Here is a 23,637-nt window from a genome sequence, read left to right as displayed (position 1 = left end):
GGATGGAAGAGCTGGGAGCTGAGGCCCACAATCAGACGCGTTCCTACCTGCAAACATGGGATCCTTGGCTGCAATTCAGGAGCTCAATCCGATTTCACACTTGACTAGACACTGGTAGTTGTACCTGGTAAAGTTCAGGTTTTTTTTTACATATCCCCCTCCCCCCCCCCCCCCCCCCCCCAGTTTTCCAGTCCCTTGTCTTGGTCTTATATGTTCAGACTCATTACACTTATTTACATGCATATAATAGCCATGTTTCCTTTATAACTGGGCACGTTATATTGTCCTTTTCTTCACTTGCTTTGTGATTATGTATCTCATTTTCATCTTTGCCTCAATAAAATATGATTGAACCACAAAACATCTTTTGACAGATTCTTTCTACATGTGAAGTTCCAATTTATAGCTAACTCATGATTCTAAACATTATAGTTCAACTCAGCAGAAGAAAAAATCCAGAAGATAAAAAAAAAAAAAAAGAAAAGTGCCTTCACTAAGGTCAGCTAGTTTAATTTGGGTATTTCTGGTGACAGAAACTCTTTAAACTGAAAAATGGAATGTCATTGTATTCCGTTGATCATATGTCCTGTAATATTTGTAAACCAGTGAATAACAATGAATTTGATGCGATTGGTTGATCACTATGATGTGATTGGTTGATCAATACACATTTGTGATAGGACAATACACGCTTAAACTATTCCCAACCAGCGCTGTATGATTTTCCGTTTTTGTTTTTCTTTTCCCACCTTTCAACAGCCATAACATTTTTTCCGTTCATATAGCCGTATGAGGGTTTGTTTTTTTGCATAACAATGCAGAGGAAGCTGAAAAAAATCCAAATGGGGTGGAATGGGAAAAAAACTATTCCACAATAGTTTTATGGGTTTTGTTTTTACGGCATTCATTATGCAGTAAAACGGACTTGTGCTCTTCATTCTCCAGGTCAGTATGATTACGGCAATACCACACTTATATATTTTTTTCTTGCGTTTTAATACTGAAAAAAATGAAACTTTTGAAAAAAAATAAAAATTTCTCGTCATTGCTGTATTCTGACGCTCATAACTTTTTATACTTATGTGTACGGAGATGTGTGAGGCATTTTTTTGTGGGACGATCTGTAGTTTTTGCTAATACCATTTTGGGGTGTGTATGACTTTTTGATAACTTTATTCATTTTTTAGGAAGTAAACTGATGAAAAAAAATTGCGAATCAACCATTTGCAATATGGGATCCGTTTTTTTAGATTTTAATAGTACAGCTGGCAATGACCATAATTTTAAATTTTTTTATTGTTTACTTATTTTTATTTTGGGAAAAAGGGGGTGATTTTAATTTTATATTTTTCTAAACTTTTTTTTATTTTTTTAGGTTATTTTTTTAGGTCTCCAAGTGAAGCCCAACTTGCAATCATCAGATTGTAATTTGTATAGAATAATGGAATTTGCTCCATTATCCTATACAGAAATTGCTATATTACAATTCAGTGCTGCTACAGGCTCAGACTCATTACATGCATTGAACACTTTCCCCGATCTCTGCCAGGGGAATGGCGTTCCTATCCCGGAAGCGAGTGCTTCCGGGTATTAGCCCTCTCAGACTCAGTGATCACGTCTGACTACGGCATCTGAGAGATTAAATGTCCGCTGTCGGGGGGCGTGGCCAACTGCCGTTATGGCTGGACGCATCTAAGAGCAGCTCCGGCTCCCATCAGCAATCCTGAGCCATCCTGATCTGTATACTAGCCGAATCTTGACCTGGAAGGTGTCCCTGGGTCTACAGAAGCGCCAGAACAGAATCATGAGCCCCAGCAAAGCGCAGATGGCGGCGCAGCGTCTTAAAGAATTTGCCAGACAGGACGCCCAACATGGCGCTGCAGCTCCCTCACAAACACGTGCGTCTGGCACCAGAAGCCAGGCGGCACAGCAGCCACACTCCGATGCAGTGCCTGAACCTGAGTTTACCCTGCAAACATCACACCAACAACTAATGGCGGCCATAACCGGGTTCCAGGTCTCCCTGACAGGGAAGATAGAAGAAGTCAGGGTGGACCTAAGCCTCCTGCGCCAGGACGTGCAACAACTGAGCGAAAGAGTCAGAATCACAGAGACGCGAGTATCTGACCTGGAGGATCTGACCAGCCCCTTACCGGCAAGGCTTGGCGCCGTGGAGGCGTCTGTGGAACTGTACCGTCAGAAATGCGACGATCTTGAAAACCGCGCACGGCACAACAATGTGCGCATCATCGGCATGCCAGAGCGGGCGGAGGGCCCAGATCCTGCATTTTTTTATACAAACTTGTCATTTTAGAGAGATATTTCTCTCACCCAGCATGGGTATATGTAAAAAGACACCCCAAAACACATTGCCCAACTTCTCCTGAGTACGGCGATACCACATGTGTGACACTTTTTTGCAGCCTAGGTGCGCAAAGGGGCCCAAATTCTAAAGAGCACCTTTAGGATTTCACAGGGCATTTTTTACGCATTTGGATTCCAAACGACTTCTCCCGCTTTAGGTCCCCTAAAATGGCAGGGCAGTATAAATACCCCACAAATGACTCCATTTTGGAAAGAAGACACCCCAAGGTATTCCGTGAGGGACATGGCGAGTTCCTCGAATTATTATTTTTTGGCACAAGTTAGCGGAAAATGATTTATTTTTATTTTTTTTCTTACAAAGTCTCATATTCCACTAACTTGTAAAATTTTACATGAACTCACCATACCCCTCACGGAATACCTTGGGGTGTCTTCTTTCCACAATGGGGTCACTTGTGGGGTATTTATACTGCCCTGGCATTTTAGGGGCCCTAAAGCGTGAGAAGAAGTCTGGAATATAAATGTCTAAAAAATTTTACGCATTTGGATTCCGTGAGGGGTATGGTGAGTTCATGTGAGATTTAATTTTTTGTCACAAGTTAGTGGAATATGAGACTTTGTAAGAAAAAAAATATATATATATTTCCTGCTAACTTGTGACAAAAATAAAAAAAAATCTTCTATGAACTCGTACTGAGTAAAGGTCTCTCCTTTGTACCGACCACTAATTTCTGCCTGTTTACGTGGACAAAGGACCTCAATTTGTTCACTAGACGCCTAAAGTGGCATAAGTTTTTTAAGGATAGCGATAGACAAACATGCGCCAGACTTGGTCTTAGTGAGGGTTATTTGACATCATTGCATTCCCTATGTGAGTTGGGAGAAGAGGGTAGCCGTCGTCCAGGACAGGGACTATTTACAGACCTCAAGCCAAATAGCAGGAAGATGCCCCCACCCATGAATTAGGAGTGTGTGGACATCTTCATGCAGATGGTGACCAATGATCTGGAAAAGCTGGAGGGGATATCTCCCCGTCACTTTAATCTATCTCAGGCAGAGATGTCAGCACTTATTGCCCTTGAAAAGGACAAATCGATTATTATTAAATCATCCGACAAGGGGGGGAAGCTGGTAATCCTCGATCATGCGGCTTATCAGGTCATGTGCTTAGATCTTTTGAAGGACAGGGAGAGTTACAGGGTGCTACCTATGAACCCCTCGGCTCCATATCACGAGGATCTAAAGATCATTCTGACTGATGCCCTTGCAGACAGGGTAATCTCGACGGCGGAGTACGATTTTCTCCTCCCGGCTCACTCTACCATAGCTACCTTCTCTGGACTGCCGAAAGTCCACAATGGCATTACACCTTTAAAAGGTCGCCCAATCGTCTCTGGGGTCAATTCCCTAACACAGAACTGCGGTATTTACATTGATCGCGTGCTGAGACAGTTCGTCGTGTCCCTACCTTCATATACGAGGGACACGATGGACTTTCTCAGCAAGATCGAGGCCATTAGTGTGGACCCGGGATGCATATTGGCTAGTATAGACGTTGAATCCCTTTACAGCTCAATTCCACATAGCAAGGGCCTCTTTGCCGCAGATTATTTTTTGAAGACAAGAGACATCCACTGTAGAACGCATAATACCTTCATCCTCAGACTTCTCGAGTTCACTCTGACCCACAATTTCTTCCTTTTCAACTCACGTTTCTACCATCAGCTCAGGGGGACGGCAATGGGGAGCCCTTGTGCCCCCACATATGCCAATCTCTTCCTGGGCTGGTGGGAGGATACATGCGTGTTTCCAGACGTTGTGACATGGTGGTCCGACAAGATCACCTTCTGGACACGCTATATTGATGACATCTTCGTGATTTGGAAGGGTGGGTCAGAGGAACTCCGAGAGTTTGTCGGGGCCCTTAACAGCAACTATATTGGTCTGCGGTTTACCTTCGAATTCGATCTACATACAATTCCCTTCCTTGATGTACGGATAACCAAGGAGGGAGTAAAACTTATCGCGGGTATGTATAGGAAGGAAACCGCAACCAATTCGCTGTTACATTGGGAAAGCCATCATCCGACACCCCTGAAGCGTGGCATACCCAGGGGCCAATATCTAAGGACCCGGAGAAACTGTTCTGAGGGTGGAGCGTTCTACAGTGAGGCTAAGAAGCTCCAGACGAGATTCAGGGAGAGGGGCTACCCCCAAACGGTTCTTGGGGGCGTTTTTCAGAACGCCCTGGATAGGGAACGTATTGAGCTCCTCGTTCCTAAACCTAAGGCACATAGTGGGCAACAACCAATACGCCTGATATCCATGTTTGACTCAGCAAACACGCAGGTAATGTCAATCTTGAAAAGGTACTGGCCTATCCTACACATGGACCCTGACCTTAGGGATGTACTTACTAAACAACCAAGTGTCACGTATAGGCGAGGGAGGAGTCTGAAAGACCGCCTGGTCCATAGCCACTATACCACACCAAGTGGAGTAGGGACGTGGCTGGACCGCAAGCCTTGCGGCATGTTCAAATGTGGCTCCTGTAAAGCATGTACCTTCATCTCCACTGCAAAGTCAATTACTTGCTCAGTTACTGGGCAAACCTATCAAATCAGGGACTTTTATAACTGTAGGAGTAAGGGCACGGTATATATCTGCCAATGCCCTTGCCCTATGGATTATATAGGTAAGACCATCAGAGAGGTCAGGCGGCAGATTTGTGAACATGTGAACGACGTGGCTAAGAAGAAGATCACACCTGTCGCGTCACATGTTAACGACATCCACGGTGGTGACCCTAACTGCTTGAAATTTTCGGTCCTAGAGACCATCCCATTATCACCAAGGGGTGGCGACTGGGACAGTAAAATTCTCCAGAAGGAGTGCGTCTGGATTCATCGCTTCAAATCCCAGGCACCTCTTGGGATTAATGAAAGACTCACGTTCTCGTGCTTTCTATGATCTGTGGGGGTGGCTATGTGCTTTCCTTTTATCTCTTTGATCCGGAATAGACTCACTCGGTAAATACATCTTAGCCAAGATAAAATAAAAGGATACGTTAAGTATCCAGATGTTGCGCACTAATTATCTTATGTGCGCTTGGTGTCGCCTACTATCTAGGGAGTGCACACAGGTGGAAAACTGTGTAATGGACTCTTGTTTATCATTTTTTCATACTCATCTTTATTTTTACCGCCCTTTGCTAGCCAATTGATTACTGCAATATCACACATACAGAATACTGCTTCTCTGGTCAACCCCCCCCCCCCCCCCTTCTTTTACCAACCATCGCATCAATGTGCTGCGCTAGTAAAATGTGAGATGCAATCTAATAATCACTGCCATGTTGCGTACATAACAGTAGGCGATCGGGATGTATTCACTAGGGTGGACAGGCAATATCATATACACCATAGGGTTCTGTGACTATGGTCTCAGAAATGTCAGCTGATCAGTCACACACTAATGCTTCTAATAACGCCCCCTTAGTATGACCATTGATATATGTTATATATGATAACAATATCTGGCAGATGCGCTGACCAGTATGGGTCTTAGCACCATTCACTCTTATCCCTAAATATTGCCTTCGTTCGCCTCTCAATACATATTAATGTGCGATGTGACCTGGACTGTGGGGCCGCCTCCTATGACAAGGTATCTGATAGATTGTATATGGGACGGCTCACAAACCGGATATGACGCTGCGGTGCGTTCCAAAGGACCGGATGTGGCCGCTCAATGCGTTCCACGATACGGAGGTGGCGCACTGCAGTGTCATCTGGAAGGGGACAGAGGACGGTGAGAACAGCCTGATGACACACTGGACGGAAGTGATGTGTGCCTTTACTACAGAGACCGGAGGTAGTTTACACTTGCGGTTCATGGACCGGTAATGACGCATATGGTGGCGTCTTACTACCGGAAGTGATCCGCTTGGCGTTATACTCAGCGCCAATTTTGAACAGCTGGTAACAGGATATAAAGGGAAACAATAGATGAAGTGTGAGTAGTAGGAGGAACAGGACGATACCGAGACGCAACCTAAACGTGAGTAAGGACCTTATAATGTGAACCGGCAAGTTAGCACCATGGCATCAATTGTGCCTTATATCATGTATATTTCTTACAGCCTATTGGGTAAGGCGTCGGCCCTTATCTGACTGGGCCCTTTAGCCTTCTGACTGCCTAGGACACTAAGTAAGTATTGAGATATAGGGGGCAGAACTATAATCTCATATTAAGCTCCCACTCTGATAGTGTCTCTAATTTTTATTCACAGGTGGGGTATATCTAATGGTCCCCTGGTCCTATGCAAGTTACCGTTTGCGTCTCTGGCCCTGTGTCCTCCACCGTATCATGAGTATATCTATATGTTTATCTATTTGAATATGACGGTTTACCCATGATTGTTAATACCCCCTGATGAACCTAGCAATAGGGGAAACGCGTAGTTTTTTTTTTATGAGAACCAACCTGGGAACGCACCATTTATGATGCCCCTGTGTTATTGGTTTCTCTCAAGACTGTAGGTGATACGTATCCTTGTCCACCTACTTATATACATCTTCACGTTTATCCAGTTCTGTGGGCTGTTGTCCGTGTGGGTATTTGGTTACCTGGGACACAGATTAATATCCGTCAGTTCATGGGGAGCCGTGACATTGACCTTTGAGAGGAGGGTAAACATAGGGCAGTCAGCCCAGGTACGAGGACAGGGAGTCTCCACCATTAGGAGACGTCCCTGGGCTGAGGAATTACTCAGGGTGAGTATAGGGACAGGCTAGTTACATCCCAATACTCCCCATAGCTGCCCTGTGTTCACTCACCTCCAAAAACTGTATCAACAGTTGGCCTCCCTGCAGGAACATATTTTATCCTTTTTTCATTTTTTTGTCTGTTTCACAATTTTCACTGGTGAACCACCACAGTGGTATTATTTTAGTTAGTACTAATAAGTAAAAGTTACGTTTTAAAGGGTCAATATTGCTGGACACCTATGAACTCGCCATGCCCCTCAAAAGTGATCTTTTTATAGCGCCGCAGCGATTTTACGGTGTTTTTGCAGTGATCAGAAAAAAAATTCTGTCACTGCGGTGGGGCGGACTGAACGCAAGTGTGCGCACAAGATCAGGCCTGATAGGGCGAACACTGCGTTTTTTGTAGAGCCTATAGAACATGTCCTATTCTTGTCCGCAATTGCGGACATGAAAAGGCATTTTCTATATAGTTCTGGCAATGTGCGGATCTGCAAAATGCGGAAAGCACATTGCAGGTGTCCGTGTCTTGCGGATCCGCGGTGTCCGTGTTTTGCGGATCCGTGGATCCGCAAAACACATACGGACGTCTGAATAATGCCTTACAGGGGGGTGATCAATGACAGGGGGGTGATCAGGGAGTCTATATGGGGTGATCATCCCCCTGTGAGGCTCCATTCAAACATCTGTATGTGTTTTGCGGATCCGCAAAACACATACGGACGTCTTAATGGAGCCTTACAGGAGGGTGATCACCTCCCTGTCATTGATCACCCCCCTGTAAGGCTCCATTCAGATGTCCGTATGTGTTTTGCGGATCGCAAAACACATACGGACGTCTGAATGGAGCCTTACAGGGGGGTGATAAATGACAGGGGGGTGATCAGGGAGTCTATATGGGGTGATCAGGGGTTAATAAGTGACAGGGGGGGTGTAGTGTAGTGGTGTTTGGTGCTACTTTACAGAGCTGCCTGTGTCCTCTGGTGGTCGATAGAAGCAAAAGGGACCACCAGAGGACCAGGTAGCAGGTATATTAGACGCTGTTATCAAAACAGCGTCTAATATACCTTTTTGGGGTTAAAAAAAATTGCATCTACAGCCTGCCAGCGAACGATCGCTGCTGGCAGGCTGTAGATGTACTCGCTTACCTCCTGTGTGCGCGCGTTCACAGGAAATCTCGCCTCTCGCGAGAGGACGCGCCGGCGCGTCCAGGAGGAATAACAGGGCCGCCGCCAGGACGCAATCCTGCGTACGGCGGTCCTGAGGTGGTTAAAATGGAAAATCTGCCAAAAAAGTGAAATTCTGAAATTTTATCTAGATTTTCCTTCAATTCTTGTGAGACATCTAAAGGGTTAACAAAGTTTGTAAAATCAGTTTTGAATACCTTGCGGGGTGTAGTTTCTAAAATTGAGCCATTTATGGGTGGTTTCTATTATGTAAGCTCCACAGTGACTTCATAACTGAACTGGTCCTTAACCACTTAAGGACCACAGGTTTATACCCCCCTAAAGACCAGGCCCTTTTTTACAAATCGGCACTACACTACTTTCACCGTTTATTGCTCGGTCATGCAACTTACCACCCAAATGAATTTTACCTCCTTTTCTTCTCACTAATAGAGCTTTCATTTGGTGGTATTTCATTGCTGCTGACATTTTTACTTTTTTTGTTATTAATCGAAATTTAACGATTTTTTTTGCAAAAAAATGACATTTTTCACTTTCAGTTGTAAAATTTTGCAAAAAAAACGAGATCCATATAGAAATTTTGCTCTAAATTTATAGTTCTACATGTCTTTGATAAAAAAAAAAATGTTTGGGTAAAAAAAAAAAATGGTTTGGGTAAAAGTTATAGCGTTTACAAACTATGGTACAAAAATGTGAATTTCCGCTTTTTGAAGCAGCTCTGACTTTCTGAGCATCTGTCATGTTTCCTGAGGTTCTACAATGGCCAGACAGTACAAACACCCCACAAATGACCCCATTTCGGAAAGTACACACCCTAAGGTATTCGCTGATGGGCATAGTGAGTTCATAGAACTTTTTATTTTTTGTCACAAGTTAGCGGAAAATGATGATTTTTTATTTTTTTTTTTTTTTTCTTACAAAGTCTCATATTCCACTAACTTGTGACAAAAAATAAAAACTTCTATGAACTCACTATGCCCATCACGAAATACCTTGGGGTCTCTTCTTTCCGAAATGGGGTCACTTGTGGGGTAGTTATACTGCCCTGGCATTCTAGGGGCCCAAATGTGTGGTAAGGAGTTTGAAATCAAATTCTGTAAAAAATGACCTGTGAAATCCGAAAGGTGCTCTTTGGAATATGGGCCCCTTTGCCCACCTAGGCTGCAAAAAAGTGTCACACATCTGGTATCTCTGTATTCAGGAGAAGTTGAGGAATGTGTTTTGGGGTGTCATTTTACATATACCCATGCTGGGTGAGATAAATATCTTGGTCAAATGCCAACTTTGTATAAAAAAATGGGAAAAGTTGTCTTTTGCCAAGATATTTCTCTCACCCAGCATGGGTATATGTAAAATGACACCCCAAAACACATTCCCCACCTTCTCCTGAGTACGGCAATACCAGATGTGTGACACTTTTTTGCAGCCTAGGTGGGCAAAGGGGCCCATATTCCAAAGAGCACCTTTCGGATTTCACAGGTCATTTTTTACAGAATTTGATTTCAAACTCCTTACCACACATTCGGGCCCCTAGAATGCCAGGGCAGTATAACTACCCCACAAGTGACCCCATTTTGGAAAGAAGAGACCCCAAGGTATTCGCTGATGGGCATAGTGAGTTCATGGAAGTTTTTATTTTTTGTCACAAGTTAGTGGAATATGAGACTTTGTATGAAAAAAAAAAAAAAAAAATCAGCATTTTCCACTAACTTGTGACAAAAAATAAAAAATTCTAGGAACTCGCCATGCCCCTCACGGAATACCTTGGGGTGTCTTCTTTCCAAAATGGGGTCACTTGTGGGGTAGTTATACTGCCCTGGCATTTTCCAGGGGCCCTAATGTGTGGTAAGTAGGTAAATGACCTGTGAAATCCTAAAGGTGCTCTTTGGAAAATGGGCCCCTTTGCCCACCTAGGCTGCAAAAAAGTGTCACACATGTGGTATCGCCGTATTCAGGAGAAGTTGGGGAATGTGTTTTGGGGTGTCATTTTACATATACCCTTGCTGGGTGAGAGAAATATCTTGGCAAAAGACAACTTTTCCCATTTTTTTATACAAAGTTGGCATTTGACCAAGATATTTCTCTCACCCAGCATGGGTATATGTAAAATGACACCCCAAAACACATTCCCCAACTTCTCCTGAGTACGGCGATACCAGATGTGTGACACTTTTTTGCAGCCTAGATGCGCAAAGGTGCCCAAATTCCTTTTAGGAGGGCATTTTTAGACATTTGGATACCAGACTTCTTCTCACGCTTTGGGGCCCCTAGAATGCCAGGGCAGTCTAAATACCCCACATGTGACCCCATTTTGGAAAGAAGACACCCCAAGGTATTCAATGAGGGGCATGGCGAGTTCATAGAAATTTTTTTTTTTTGGCACAAGTTAGCGGAAATTGATATTTTTAATTTTTTACTCACAAAGTCTCCCGTTCCGCTAACTTGGGACAAAAATTTCAATCTTTCATGGACTCAATATGCCCCTCACGGAATACCTGGGGGTGTCTTCTTTCCGAAATGGGGTCACATGTGGGGTATTTATACTGCCCTGGCATTCTAGGGGCCCTAAAGCGTGAGAAGAAGTCTGGAATATAAATGTCTAAAAAATTTTACGCATTTGGATTCCGTGAGGGGTATGGTGAGTTCATGTGAGATTTTATTTTTTGACACAAGTTAGTGGAATATGAGACTTTGTAAGAAAAAAATAATAATAATTCCGCTAACTTGGGCCAAAAAAATGTCTGAATGGAGCCTTACAGAGGGGTGATCAATGACAGGGGGGTGATCAATGACAGGGGGGTGATCAATGACAGGGGGGTGATCAGGGAGTCTATATGGGGTGATCACCACAGTCATTGATCACGCCCCTGTAAGGCTTCATTCAGACGTCCGGATGCGTTTTGCGGATCCGATCCATCTATTAGTGGATCCGTAAAAATCATGCGGACGTCTGAATGGAGCTTTACAGGGGGGTAATCAATGACAGGGGGGTAATCAATGACAGGGGGGTGATCAGGGAGTCTATATGGGGTGATCACCACAGTCATTGATCACGCCCCTGTAAGGCTTCATTCAGACGTCCGGATGCGTTTTGCGGATCCGATCCATCTATCAGTGCATCCGTAAAAATCATGCGGACATCTGAATGGAGCTTTACAGGGGGGTGATCAGGGAGTCTATATGGGGTGATCACCACAGTCATTGATCATGCCCCTGTAAGGCTTCATTCAGACGTCCGGATGCGTTTTGCGGATCCGATCCATCTATCAGTGCATCCGTAAAAATCATGCGGACGTCTGAATGGAGCTTTACAGGGGGGTAATCAATGACAGGGGGGTAATCAATGACAGGGGGGTGATCAGGGAGTCTATATGGGGTGATCACCACAGTCATTGATCACGCCCCTGTAAGGCTTCATTCAGACGTCCGGATGCGTTTTGCGGATCCGATCCATCTATCAGTGCATCCGTAAAAATCATGCGGACATCTGAATGGAGCTTTACAGGGGGGTGATCAGGGAGTCTATATGGGGTGATCACCACAGTCATTGATCACGCCCCTGTAAGGCTTCATTCAGACGTCCGGATGCGTTTTGCGGATCCGATCCATCTATTAGTGGATCCGTAAAAATCATGCGGACGTCTGAATGGAGCTTTACAGGGGGGTAATCAATGACAGGGGGGTAATCAATGACAGGGGGGTGATCAGGGAGTCTATATGGGGTGATCACCACAGTCATTGATCACGCCCCTGTAAGGCTTCATTCAGACGTCCGGATGCGTTTTGCGGATCCGATCCATCTATCAGTGCATCCGTAAAAATCATGCGGACATCTGAATGGAGCTTTACAGGGGGGTGATCAGGGAGTCTATATGGGGTGATCACCACAGTCATTGATCATGCCCCTGTAAGGCTTCATTCAGACGTCCGGATGCGTTTTGCGGATCCGATCCATCTATCAGTGCATCCGTAAAAATCATGCGGACGTCTGAATGGAGCTTTACAGGGGGGTAATCAATGACAGGGGGGTAATCAATGACAGGGGGGTGATCAGGGAGTCTATATGGGGTGATCACCACAGTCATTGATCACGCCCCTGTAAGGCTTCATTCAGACGTCCGGATGCGTTTTGCGGATCCGATCCATCTATCAGTGCATCCGTAAAAATCATGCGGACATCTGAATGGAGCTTTACAGGGGGGTGATCAGGGAGTCTATATGGGGTGATCACCACAGTCATTGATCATGCCCCTGTAAGGCTTCATTCAGACGTCCGGATGCGTTTTGCGGATCCGATCCATCTATCAGTGGATCCGTAAAAATCATGCGGACGTCTGAATGGAGCTTTACAGGGGGGTAATCAATGACAGGGGGGTAATCAATGACAGGGGGGTGATCAGGGAGTCTATATGGGGTGATCACCACAGTCATTGATCATGCCCCTGTAAGGCTTCATTCAGACGTCCGGATGCGTTTTGCGGATCCGATCCATCTATCAGTGGATCCGTAAAAATCATGCGGACGTCTGAATGGAGCTTTACAGGGGGGTGATCAATGACAGGGGGGTAATCAATGACAGGGGGGTGATCAGGGAGTCTATATGGGGTGATCAGGGGTGATCAGGGGCTAATAAGGGGTTAATAAGTGACGGGGGGGGGGGTGTAGTGTAGTGTAGTGGTGCTTGGTGCTACTTTACTGAGCTACCTGTGTCCTCTGGTGGTCGATCCAAACAAAGGGGACCACCAGAGGACCAGGTAGCAGGTATATTAGACGCTGTTATCAAAACAGCGTCTAATATACCTGTTAGGGGTTAAAAAAAAACATCTCCAGCCTGCCAGCGAACGATCGCCGCTGGCAGGCTGGAGATCAACTCTCTTACCTTCCGTTCCTGTGAGCGCGCGCGCCTGTGTGCGCGCGTTCACAGGAAATCTCGGCTCACGCGAGATGACGCCTATTGGCGTTAGCGTAGCCTGGGGGAGCCGCCGCAATGACGCCTTTCGGCGTTGCGGGAAGTGGTTAAAAAAGTGGGTTTTGGAAATTTTATGAAAAATTTCAAGATTTCCTTCTAAACTTCTAATGTCCCCAAAAAATAAAATGGCATTTACAAAATGATTCAAACATAAAAGTAGACATATGGGGAATGTAAAGTAATAACTATTATATGAGGTATCACTATCTGTTTTAAAAGCAGAGAAATAGAAATTTGGAAAGGTGCGAATTTTTCGAATTTTTGGGTAAATTTGGGATTTTTTTTTTTATAAATAAAAATGAAAAATATTAACTGAAATTTACCACTATCGTGAAGTACAATGTGTCACGAGAGAACAGTCTCAGAATGGTTTGGATAAGTAAAAGCGTGTCAAATTTCCAAAAAACTGCCTCCTTTGAGGACCATAAGATTACTGTCATCAATATAAAAATAATTATATTTTTTTCCGTTTGAGAATGTATATGAACAATAAATAAAGCTAGATCTATTTGTTGATATGAACTAATATTTTGACTCAAACAAAAAAAAAAAGTATTTTAAGTTCTTAATCAGATGATACAGGACAGGCAATTAAAAACATGGGACAAATACGTCCCTTGGTCGGTCCTCAAAGGGTTAAGGTGAAAAATCAAAGGGTCCTGAAAGGGTTAAGGATATTTTTTAAGACTACTACAAAATTGGTTTACTGTAATACTGGTGCTGGGCACACTACAGCATTTTTGTTTCTTAAAACTTCAAAACAGCAGTTGCATGAATGTCCATGAAAAAAGTTACCTTTCAGTAAAACAAAAAACAAAATGGCTGCACACCGTTATATATACAAACAATAGAGCTAAGAAATGGGGGTCATTCTAGATAAAAGTGGTACAATACCGACTATAAATGAGTAATGGAAGCTCTTAGCGCACATACGTGTCGGGCCCATCTACCAGGCGTCAAGGTGGCTTCCGCAGATGGGTCCCTATCACTAAATATACTGCCTCACTTTGGACTGACTTAGAGGACCTATCACTAGAATAGAAAATCTAAACTAAGTATACAGACATGGAGAGCGGCGCCCAGGGATCTCCCTGAACTTACTGTTATCCCTGGGCGCCGCTCCGTTCTCCCGGTATAGCCTCCGGTATCTTTATATGTTCGGCTCCACCCAGGGGAACCTGACGGCGTCTCTTTCTCCTATGCTGTAGCGCTGGCCAATCGCAGCGCTCAGCTCATAGCTTGAGAGTTTGTTTTTTTTTCTCCGGCTATGAGCTGAGCGCTGCGATTGGCCAGCGCTACAGCCTGGGAGAAAGAGACGCCGGCAGGTTCCACTGGGTGGAGCCGAACATATAAAGATACCGGAGGCTATACCAGGAGAACGGAGCGGCGCCCAGGGATAACAGTAAGTGCAGGGAGATCCCTGGGCGCCGCTCTACATGTCTGTATACTTAGTTTAGATTTTCTATTCTAGTGAAAGGTCCTCTTTAAGTAAGTCCAAAGTGAGGCAGTATATTTAGTGATAGGGACTAGAGTTGAGTGAACACCTGGATGTTCGGGTTCGAGAAGTTCGGCCGAACTTCCCGGAAATGTTCGGGTTCGGGATCCGAACCCGACCCGAACTTCGTCCCAAACCCGAACCCCATTGAAGTCAATGGGGACCCGAACTTTTGGGCACTAAAAAGGCTGTAAAACAGCCTAGGAAAGAGCTAGAGGGCTGCAAAAGGCAGCAACATGTAGGTAAATCCCCTGCAAACAAATGTGGATAGGGAAATGAATTTAAAAAAATTAAAAAATGACCCAATATCAATTGGACAGAGGTCCCATAGCAGAGAATCTGGCTTCACGTCAGCAGAGAATCAGTCTCTTCATGCCATAGCAAAGAATCTGGCTTCATGTCAGCACAGAATCAGTCTCTTCATGCCATAGCAGAGAATCTGGCTTCATGTCAGCACAGAATCAGTCTTCATGTCATAGCAGAGAATCAGGCTTCACGTCACCCACCACTGGAACAGGCCACTGTCACACATTTAGGCCCCGGTACCCAGACAGAGGAGAGCGGTCCCGTAACAGAGAATCTGGCTTCATGTCAGCACAGAATAAGTCTTCATGTCATAGCAGAGAATCAGGCATCACGTCACCCACCACTGGAACAGGCCACTGTCACACATTTAGGCCCAGGCACCCAGGCAGAGGAGAGAGGTCCCGTAACAGAGAATCTGGCCTTATGTCAGCGCAGAATCAGTCTTCATGTCATAGCAGAGAATCAGGCTTCACGTCACCCACCACTGGAACAGGCCACTGTCACACATTTAGGCCCCGGCACCCAGACAGAGGAGAGAGGTCCTGTAACAGATAATCTGGCCTTATGTCAGGACAGAATCTGTCTTCATGTCATAGCAGAGAATCGGGCATCACGTCACCCACCACTGGAACAGGCCACTGTCACATATTTAGGCCCAGGCACCAAGTCAGTGGTGTAGTACAGTCGATATGAACCACATGAAGTTTCACCAAATATCCAGTCTGCAGGTTTGCAATAGGGTCATACCAATATACAGGAGCTGCAGCAATGATCACTTGTTAAATATAGTTCCATATATTCATAAGCTGTTAGCAGAGAGTCAGGACATGCTAAATAAACCTCTTCAAATGTGCTATTAGATAACTGAGGAAAGTTTTAACAGAGTCTTTACAGTGGACTCTTCCAGAAAGCCCCCTGTGTATTCTGCTACTTGGTTTGGTCTCCTCAGTGCAGACATTTACTGTGAAGGAGGTAGGATCTCTGTCTAAGTTCTCTAAAGCTAAAGTTCATTTATCTATTGTAAAAAGTTATAATATATACCCATAATAGTTCTGTAGAATGTAAAGAGGTGACTGTATGTTTTTTAGCAGCCTTTAAACCCTGCAGCACATGCTAGGCTGAGTAGATGATGTACAGTTAGAGAGCCATGTGTTCTTCCTAAAATGGCTGCAAGACATGCTGTATTCCAGGTCACCCTGCTGCAATATCTTTGTAAATGATTTTCTCTTGTTCATTTTTCTGTATGCTTTGTTATATCCTGTAACATGTATGTGGGAATGTAAAATAATGACTGCCTGTTATGATATAGGTGGGCTGGTGACCTGGCTGTATACCACATAGTGGCAGTGTTTCCCTGTTGTATTACAGGCTCCAGCCAAGTGCACTCCACCTCAATAAAGCTTTAAACCACAGAAGACCTGAGTGTCGTCCCTTAGAGTCCACTTAGAGTTTATGCCTGGAGGAGCTGGTGACCGAGTGAGTGTGAAAGCTGGAGGTGTCGCAGATGGTGCAAGGAAAAGAGGGTTACATTTGGTGCCGTGACTCGGATGTCATCATTCTGCTCAAAGTGACCAGTGAAGATACCTAAAGTCACCAGTGTGCGAGTTCTGAGGTGATTGTGCCACGGTGGCGCTGCTAGGCGGCAGATTGACCTTATTAGCGGTTTATATCCTCTCAGGAATAGAAGATGAGTGGACGAGCCAGAGCCCGCGGAAGAGCACGTGCCAGGGGGCAGCCCAGCCAAGGACAGCCTGGACAGGAGCAAGAGGCTCAAGAACCTAGACGCATTGAAAGACCCCAGCAGCCACCAGCCGAGCCTTTGCTTGTGGGAAGAGGGCGGCAGAGAGGCCCGCCAGTAGTGGAGAGACCTCCGACTGATGTTCTGCAGCTTTCAGCTGGATTTCAGGACATATCCCTCGGAGAACGGGGTGGCCGCAGGCGTGACTTCCATGACCTTGGAGTGAACACCCGGCAGACCATTGAATAGAAATGTGAGACCTGTTTTTTTTTTGCACTGTGTGACAGGTTAAGGTTTAATCACAGAATCAGACTTCTATCTGCACGGTAGCGTGTGTCTTAGGTTTTTCTGAATGACACTATCAGTACCTTCAATGTAAGATATCCTTTTTGGGATAGATTTCAAGTAGGCCTCAAATACCAGAAACTAGTTATTTTGAGAATGGCAAATTTCGGAATAGTTTTTCAACCCAGAAAAAAAAAAGGGCTTTTACGGTGGCTACAAATAACTTGACCAGCTAAAACAGTACAGATTTGGTTGAATAGAAATGTCAGGTCTATTTTTTAGGCGCTGGGTGACAGGCTCAACTTGCCCCTGATGTAGTATATGGCCAAAAAATAACCACACTGTTGATGGTTAAATGCACTTGGGTGACACAGGCTCAGCCTGCACCAGATGTAGTATATGGCCAAAAAATAATCAGACTGTTGATGGTTAAATGCACTTGGGTGACACAGGCTCAGCCTGCAGCTGATGTAGGATATAGCACAAAATAACCACACTATTGATGGTTAAATACACTTGGTGATAGCTTGTGCTGGCGCACCACAAGTCACAAAATGGCCGCCGATCACCCCAGAAAAAAAGTGATCTAAAAACGCTCTGGGCAGCCTCAAAAAAGTGAGCAAGTCAATACTAGCACTTCAATGATCCACAGCTGCAGATCGATCACAGAATGAAGTCTTTTGGAGGAGTTAATCACTGCCTAATCTCGCCCTAACGTCGCAGCTGCAACCTCTCCCTATGCTTGAATCAGCAGAGTGACGTGCAGCGCAACGTGACCCAAGCTTATATAGAGGCTGGGTCACATGCTGCACTGGCCAATCACAGCCATGCCAATAGTAGGCAAGGCTGTGATGGCCTCTTGGGGCAAGTAGTATGACGCTTGTTGATTGGCTGCTTTGCAGCCTTTCAAAAAGCGCCAAGAAAGCGCCGAACACCGAACCCGAACACAGACTTTTACGAAAATGTTCGGGTTCGGGTCCGTGTCACGGACACCCCAAAATTCGGTACGAACCCGAACTATACAGTTTGGGTTCGCTCATCCCTAATAGGGACCCATCTGCGGAAGCCACCTTGATGCCTGGTAGATGGGCCCGACACATATGTGCGCTAAGAGCTTCCATTACTCATTTATAGTCGGTATTGTACCACTTTTATCTAGAATGACCCCCATTTCTTAGCTCTATTGTTTGTATATATAACGGTGTGCAGCCATTTTGTTTTTTGTAATTATGTTTGCTTCATGGATATGCACCTGTGATTCTGAAGGTTCTAGTCAAAACTTTCTTGCTTTCAGTAAAACATTTACCTCAAATCTTGCAAGGAAGTCCTGCAAGTTCTTGAAATTCTGCAAGCAGGTAGGATCCAAAATGTTGTGCTGATCCAGTGCATCATATATCAGAAAATCTGCAAGTGTAATCTTTGAAATAGAGGACAAACACAGTTTATTGAAATGTTGTTGTAAAAACTAAATAGAAATGCAAAAATATACATCATACAGACATGCTAGCATCCGTAGTATATAAACATGCCCTACTGCAATATATTTACCTTGTCCCCAACAAACCAATGTCTTTCTCCCAAAAACCGAGCGTATCTTGCCAATATATTCTGTAGCTTTTTAAGGTATGGTCCCTTCAGCTGTTCCTGAAAAATGTAATTTCAAGGCTGATTTTTTACATATTTTATGACGCAGTGAAATCAATAAAAAAAATACATCGGGGTCATATAAAATGTCCAAAAGAATTGGGACACCTACACATTACACCTAAAGGAGCTTTTAGGACATCTTATTCTAAATCCATAGGCATTAATAAGCAGTTGGTCCCCGCCCTTTGCAGCTAAAGCAGCTTCCACTTTTCTGGGAAAATTTTCTACAACTGCCACAAAAAATTATATTCTCTGACCTGCTAGAAAGATACATGATGTAATCTGTAGAGAATGTAATCCTCTCATCAGTGACTGTATTTGTGAGCTATCTCCTCGCTTCTAATGTTTAGCTGTGTAATGTGACCAGCACTCTGATCTCCAACTCCTGTCAGTTACTTCTCTAGTCCTTCCTATGAGACTGAGAGTGAGGCTGCCATAGGAATACATGGAGAAACTGACTTCCTGTCCACACATAAGAATCTGAGGGCTGATAGGGGTTGGCAGGTCTGATCTGAGGTCTGATGAAAAATATTTTAAATTTTTATTTTGGTCCTCTAAATTCTGTGCATCTCATAGTCCAAAAATACTGTAATTGTGCAATTTCTGGGGTGTGCCATTATTTATTTTTATCAGGTATTATTTTTTTGGGTTAGGGCACATTCACACTCCCACGTCATGTTTTGCTGTCTGCAAATTGTGGTTCCGCAAAACACGGATGCCACCCGTGTGCGTTCTGCAATTAGAGATTGCATTCTTCCATTAGAGAAATGCCTGTTTTTGTCCGCAAAACGGACCAGAATAGGACAACGGAGCAATGGATGTGGACCGCACACGGTGTGCTGTCCAAATATTTTTCAGGATTTTATACACATGTGGCAATAGGACTGAATTAACCCCTTAAGGACACATGACGTACCGATACGTCATGTGTTGTTCCGATCACTGCCGCCCGGCCGGCGGTGATCGGAACAAGGTGCCTGCTCAAATCATTGAGCAGGCACCTCGGCTAAATGCGCGGGGGGTCCCGTGACCCCCCCATGTTGGCGATCGCAACAAACCACAGGTCAATTCAGACCTGCGGTTTGCTGCGCTTTCTGCAGTTTCTGATCCCCGCGGTCCCTGACCGCGGGGATCAGAAACTTTAATATGCCTATATATATGTTTCACCCCCCCTGCACCCCTGAATGATTTTATGGCGGCGGGAGGTGCAGGGGGAGGTTGAAAGCTGTGCGGGCGGTGCGGGAGGTGGGGGGTGCGGGAGGCGGGATCGTGATTCCCCGCCCGCCTCCCCTTGAATAATCGTTGGTGGCCAGTGGGTATACCAGGGTGTCAGCACATTGCTGACACCCTGGTATAAACGGCTGACATCTGTGATGCGATGTCAGCCGTTTAACCCTTTCCATACCGCGGTCCATACGGACTACAGGATGGAAAGGCAGAGGTTAACAGTCGGGAGCTCCCTCCCTCTCCCATCGGGGGGCTGCTGTGCCCCTTTGGATCTTCAAGAATCAAGTGGGTCTGGGTCCAAAAAAAAGAAAAAAAAAGTGAAAAAAAAAGTAAAAATCAAAAAACACATTTATCATTGATTAAAAATGAAAACTACTTCAATTACTCTTACCGGTAATATGTTTTCCATGAGCCCATGACAGCACCTGTGAGAGATTCTCCCCCTTCCGGACAGGAAACAGGAACTTCCCAGATCTTTAAATTGGTCCCTTGCTTTTTATTAACCACCTCCGGACCGCCTAACGCAGGATCGCGTTCCGGAGGTGGCAGCGCTGCGCACAGTCACGCATATACGCGTCATCTCGCGAGACGCGAGATTTCCTGTGAACGCGCGCACACAGGCGCGCGCGCTCACAGGAACGGAAGGTAAGAGAGTTGATCTCCAGCCTGCCAGCGGCGATCGTTCGCTGGCAGGCTGGAGATGTGTTTTTTTTAACCCCTAACAGGTATATTAGACGCTGTTTTGATAACAGCGTCTAATATACCTGCTACCTGGTCCTCTGGTGGTCCCCTTTGTTTGGATCGACCACCAGAGGACACAGGTAGCTCAGTAAAGTAGCACCAAGCACCACTACACTACACTACACCCCCCCCCCCCCATCACTTATTAACCCCTTATTAGCCCCTGATCACCCCATATAGACTCCCTGATCACCCCCCTGTCATTGATTACCCCCCTGTCATTGATCAACCCCCTGTAAAGCTCCATTCAGACGTCCGCATGATTTTTACGGATCCACTGATAGATGGATCGGATCCGCAAAACGCATCCGGACGTCTGAATGAAGCCTTACAGGGGCATGATCAATGACTGTGGTGATCACCCCATATAGACTCCCTGATCACCCCCCTGTCATTGATTACCCCCCTGTCATTGATTACCCCCCTGTAAAGCTCCATTCAGATGTCCGCATGATTTTTACGGATGCACTGATACATGGATCGGATCCGCAAAACGCATCCGGTCGTCTGAATGAAGCCTTACAGGGGCATGATCAATGACTGTGGTGATCACCCCCCTGTCATTGATTACCCCCCTGTAAAGCTCCATTCAGATGTCCGCATGATTTTTACGGATGCACTGATAGATGGATCCGATCCGCAAAACGCATCCGGACGTCTGAATGAAGCCTTACAGGGGCATGATCAATGACTGTGGTGATCACCCCATATAGACTCCCTGATCACCCCCCTGTCATTGATCACCCCCCTGTCATTGATTACCCCCCTGTAAAGCTCCATTCAGATGTCCGCATGATTTTTACGGATGCACTGATAGATGGATCGGATCCGCAAAACGCATCCGGACGTCTGAATGAAGCCTTACACGGGCGTGATCAATGACTGTGGTTATCACCCCATATAGACTCCCTGATCACCCCCCTGTCATTGATCACCCCCCTGTCATTGATCACCCCCCTGTCATTGATCACCCCCCTGTCATTGATCACCCCCCTGTCATTGATCACCCCCCTGTCATTGATCACCCCCCTGTCATTTATCACCCCCCTGTCATTTAGCACCCCTCTGTAAGGCTCCATTCAGATATTTTTTTGGCCCAAGTTAGCAGAATTTTTTTTTTTTTTTCTTACAAAGTCTCATATTCCACTAACTTGTGTCAAAAAATAAAATCTCACATGAACTCACCATACCCCTCACGGAATCCAAATGCGTAAAATTTTTTAGACATTTATATTCCAGACTTCTTCTCACGCTTTAGGGCCCCTAGAATGCCAGGGCAGTATAAATACCCCACATGTGACCCCATTTCGGAAAGAAGACACCCCCAGGTATTCCGTGAGGGGCATATTGAGTCCATGAAAGATTGAAATTTTTGTCCCAAGTTAGCGGAACGGGAGACTTTGTGAGAAAAAAATTAAAAATATCAATTTCCGCTAACTTGTGCCAAAAAAAAAAAATTTCTATGAACTCGCCATGCCCCTCATTGAATACCTTGGGGTGTCTTCTTTCCAAAATGGGGTCACATGTGGGGTATTTATACTGCCCTGGCATTCTAGGGGCCCCAAAGCGTGAGAAGAAGTCTGGTATCCAAATGTCTAAAAATGCCCTCCTAAAAGGAATTTGGGCACCTTTGCGCATCTAGGCTGCAAAAAAGTGTCACACATCTGGTATCGCCGTACTCAGGAGAAGTTGGGGAATGTGTTTTGGGGTGTCATTTTACATATACCCATGCTGGGTGAGAGAAATATCTTGGTCAAATGCCAACTTTGTATAAAAAAATGGGAAAAGTTGTCTTTTGCCAAGATATTTCTCTCACCCAGCATGGGTATATGTAAAATGACACCCCAAAACACATTCCCCAACTTCTCCTGAATACGGCGATACCACATGTGTGACACTTTTTTGCAGCCTAGGTGGGCAAAGGGGCCCATATTCCAAAGAGCACCTTTAGGATTTCACAGGTCATTTACCTACTTACCACACATTAGGGCCCCTGGAAAATGCCAGGGCAGTATAACTACCCCACAAGTGACCCCATTTTGGAAAGAAGACACCCCAAGGTATTCCGTGAGGGGCATGGCGAGTTCCTAGAATTTTTTTTTTTTTGTCACAAGTTAGTGGAAAATGCTTATTTTTTTTTTTTTTTTTTTTTTCATACAAAGTCTCATATTCCACTAACTTGTGACAAAAAATAAAAACTTCCATGAACTCACTTTGCCCATCAGCGAATACCTTGGGGTCTCTTCTTTCCAAAATGGGGTCACTTGTGGGGTAGTTATACTGCCCTGGCATTCTAGGGGCCCAAATGTGTGGTAAGGAGTTTGAAATCAAATTCTGTAAAAAATGACCTGTGAAATCCGAAAGGTGCTCTTTTGAATATGGGCCCCTTTGCCCACCTCGGCTGCAAAAAAGTGTCACACATCTGGTATCTCCGTAATCGGGAGAAGTTGGGGAATGTGTTTTGGGGTGTCATTTTACATATACCCATGCTGGGTGAGAGAAATATCTTGGCAAAAGACAACTTTTCCCATTTTTTTATACAAAGTTGGCATTTGACCAAGATATTTATCTCACCCAGCATGGGTATATGTAAAAAGACACCCCAAAACACATTCCTCAACTTCTCCTGAATACAGAGATACCAGATGTGTGACACTTTTTTGCAGCCTAGGTGGGCAAAGGGGCCCACATTCCAAAGAGCACCTTTCGGATTTCACAGGTCATTTACCTACTTACCACACATTTGGGCCCCTAGAATGCCAGGGCAGTATAACTACCCCACAAGTGACCCCATTTTGGAAAGAAGAGACCCCAAGGTATTCGCTGATGGGCATAGTGAGTTCATGGAAGTTTTTATTTTTTGTCACAAGTTTGTGGAATATGAGACTTTGTATGAAAAAAAAAAAAATCATCATTTTCCACTAACTTGTGACAAAAAATAAAAAATTCTA

General features: G+C 44.9%; 1 protein-coding gene across 1 annotated transcript in view; it reads right to left on the bottom strand.

Moving 5' to 3' along the window:
* Positions 1 to 23,637, bottom strand: part of LOC120995090 (glutathione S-transferase Mu 4-like) — a 100,537-nt gene that overhangs the window by 24,292 nt on the left and 52,608 nt on the right. The window contains exons 6-7 of the mRNA XM_040424083.1: positions 18,620 to 18,715; positions 18,378 to 18,488 (exon numbers count right to left, since the gene is read on the bottom strand). Of these exons, the coding sequence (XP_040280017.1) occupies positions 18,378 to 18,488; positions 18,620 to 18,715 (207 nt within the window). The remainder of the gene's footprint in view (positions 1 to 18,377; positions 18,489 to 18,619; positions 18,716 to 23,637) is intronic.

Source organism: Bufo bufo, chromosome 3 (assembly GCF_905171765.1).
Source record: "Bufo bufo chromosome 3, aBufBuf1.1, whole genome shotgun sequence".
Classification (NCBI taxonomy): domain Eukaryota; kingdom Metazoa; phylum Chordata; class Amphibia; order Anura; family Bufonidae; genus Bufo; species Bufo bufo.
Note: the sequence above shows the minus strand (reverse complement) of the source record. Positions and strands in the feature narration are given on the sequence as shown.